This window comes from Echinococcus granulosus, assembly GCF_000524195.1.
Source record: "Echinococcus granulosus chromosome Unknown EG_S00011, whole genome shotgun sequence".
In the NCBI taxonomy this organism is placed as follows: Eukaryota; Metazoa; Platyhelminthes; class Cestoda; order Cyclophyllidea; family Taeniidae; genus Echinococcus; species Echinococcus granulosus.
Window position 1 is genome coordinate 38,249 of NW_020170391.1, and position 2,487 is coordinate 40,735.

Here is a 2,487-nt window from a genome sequence, read left to right on the forward strand (position 1 = left end):
AAGCCACAAAGACAAAAGACATTACAATCGTCGCTCAAGTTTAGTGTACACACCAAATTCGTCGACACGGAGTGTCCTTTACGGTCTTCAGTGAATCTTTTCTAAACCTTACAGGATCTTTGAGATATTCAAGTTGTAAGCACTACCCGAACATCCAAAAAGCAATATATAGGACAAAAAGACGATTCGAACTCCAAAAGTTTTATTCCAATGGGATGCGCAACCTGAAGATTGCGATTAAAGCCTAAGATGACAAACACAGCCAGACTAGCTTCTTATGAGAAGCGTCTAAACACCTTGCATTCGCCAATTAAGAGTCGGCTTTCAAAATTAGCCCCTTGATTGCCGTGCACCGTTTCGACCACTCCATTTCAGCAAATCCAACTATCAAAGGAAACTAGGTCGATCGCATTAACGTCCTGTTTCTCCATGGAGCATCGCCTTAGCTACTTTCGTAATGTCAGTTCCGTGGGAGTCCTGTTGGCAAACGTTAGAGGGAGTGGTACATTCGCAATGCTTTCCGCACTACAGGCTAGCGGCACCTCTAGTGAGATTTCTACCACCTTGTTTTTCTTGAAGTAGCACATTTGTTGCTGTTACTTCTGGAGAACTGTTTGTGTCAATTAGATGTCCCATGCTTTAGAAATATTTCTATTCCTGCAATGGACTTTCTGATGTCAATTATGAATCTATTTTCCCTTGATTTAGGCATATAGGGGTAAGTGTGATATTTAGTCTGGCTTAAATACCCCAGGGAGGTAAGGAGAGGAGAACAGGAAAATGTTAAACAGTCTGTAATTAGGCACTGATTTTGTTCGTCAAGACAGACAAATCCATTTAACTCTTTGGAAAGTCCAGTCCTGCCCTCAGCCCTGATGCTTAGTGATTCTACTCGACTTCTTACGTTAGAGGTGGGAGGAAGCGTTGAATTGCCTGCTTTGCTACGATGATCATTAGCGGTACTGTTGAGTTGACATGCACAAACGTGAAGTTATTAATTACGCAGGTATATCTAAAATCCACTTCTTCTGTGCTTAAACATTTTGATAAATATGTGTGCTATAATTAGCTGATCTTATTCCTTTGTAAGTGCATTTGCTCAGCACGCTTCACCGATTATTGATGAATCAAATACTTTACACAAGCTTTGATGAAGAAGATACCTAAATAAATCAGTTATTCAGAGGGCAGCAAATTGCGCATAAGCCAAAAATGATCAGTATGGCATCAGTGGACCACTACTTTGCCATGGCAAGGTAGTGGCTATAAGCATGTCCCTCTTTTCCTCCCCTCTATTGCTCGTCAAAGCATGCCGTTTACTAAAGTACAGTTGGTAGTCACTGACTTTTGGATCCATATTGAAATATGGGGAGCATATGATAATTTATATGGTAGGTTTCTCATGCTTTGCGTGAAGACAGGACATTTGCTGTCGATTGTATATATTTTTTACCTCTATTGTCCCCAGAATTAACTAGAACCCCTGTCGACCATATATATGTGTGCGAGGGAGCTCTGTTGACTTAGTTGGAGTAGTTAATTGACTGCCACGACTTAGCTACCCTTACACTCTCCATTTCTACTTTTGACGGTCACCTTCCACACCCGTTCTGTCCCATCATCTTCCCCTCCTTCTTTCTTTTTCACTTCATGTAAACTTAAAATAATGTATGGGGTAAGGAGTAGAGATTGGAGCATTTAGCATATAAGAAATAATGTTGTGAGACCATTTTTGAGTATTCCACAATCAAATTAAATCTCCGTTTCTGACTTGCCACACAAAGTTATCGTTATGTAATTAAAGTAATTGGAAAAGTTTAAGAAAAATAAAGGACTACAACCTAACTTTTGCCGTCACGGCCAACTTTTATCTAAATTATGAAAATTAAGGAGAAATTGTACTTTTTCGCACCTTTGAGATTTGCTTATTCATGCTCTGCTCGATAAACCATCAGGTCTTTTATTCACTTCCTTAATATAACCCTTCTTATAAGTAAAATCTGCAAGATAAGAGAAAGGGCGGAACAGTTGCAGAAGAGCTTAGGCGCCGTACTATACTACATGAACCTGGTCAATCAAATGAGAAAGGCAGCAAAGTATTTGTTGAAGACATTAGCAGTGCCACAATTATTGTTAATTCAGGGTTACTAGCATTTTTCTTGCAAAATTTTGAATCTGTATCTCATCACGATCAGCATGAAGGCACACTGCTGAAGCCGGTCCACTCAGGCAGTTTCCTCCTTTTAGAATGTTCATTTTCTGAAGTGACCCCTCTTCACTATAGAAAGACTGAAGCTATTGCTGGTATCGAGATTACCCAAAGTCGTAAGAGGAAAAGATTCTCTGTCAACCTCTGTTGACCGATCTGTGGCATTAATGCGTCTCTTCTAAAGACCTTGTTTGCTTTGGTGCTTAGCTAACATCGTGAACGCGAAAGAACTCTGTAAATCAGCAAGGCACTTTTCTACATCCAGTTTCCTTATTTTT

At 39.9% G+C, this 2,487-nt stretch overlaps 1 protein-coding gene across 1 annotated transcript in view; it reads left to right on the forward strand. All coding sequences in view use genetic code 11, as the record gives it.

The window, feature by feature from the left end:
• The window catches only part of EGR_02386 (hypothetical protein), a gene marked incomplete at both ends in the record, with an annotated part of 20,276 nt that extends 19,560 nt beyond the window's left edge, over positions 1 to 716 (forward strand). Inside the window, one exon of the mRNA XM_024491635.1 lies at positions 580 to 716. Within this exon, the coding sequence (XP_024353786.1) occupies positions 580 to 716 (137 nt within the window). The remainder of the gene's footprint in view (positions 1 to 579) is intronic.
• Between the last annotated feature and the right edge of the window lie 1,771 nt (positions 717 to 2,487).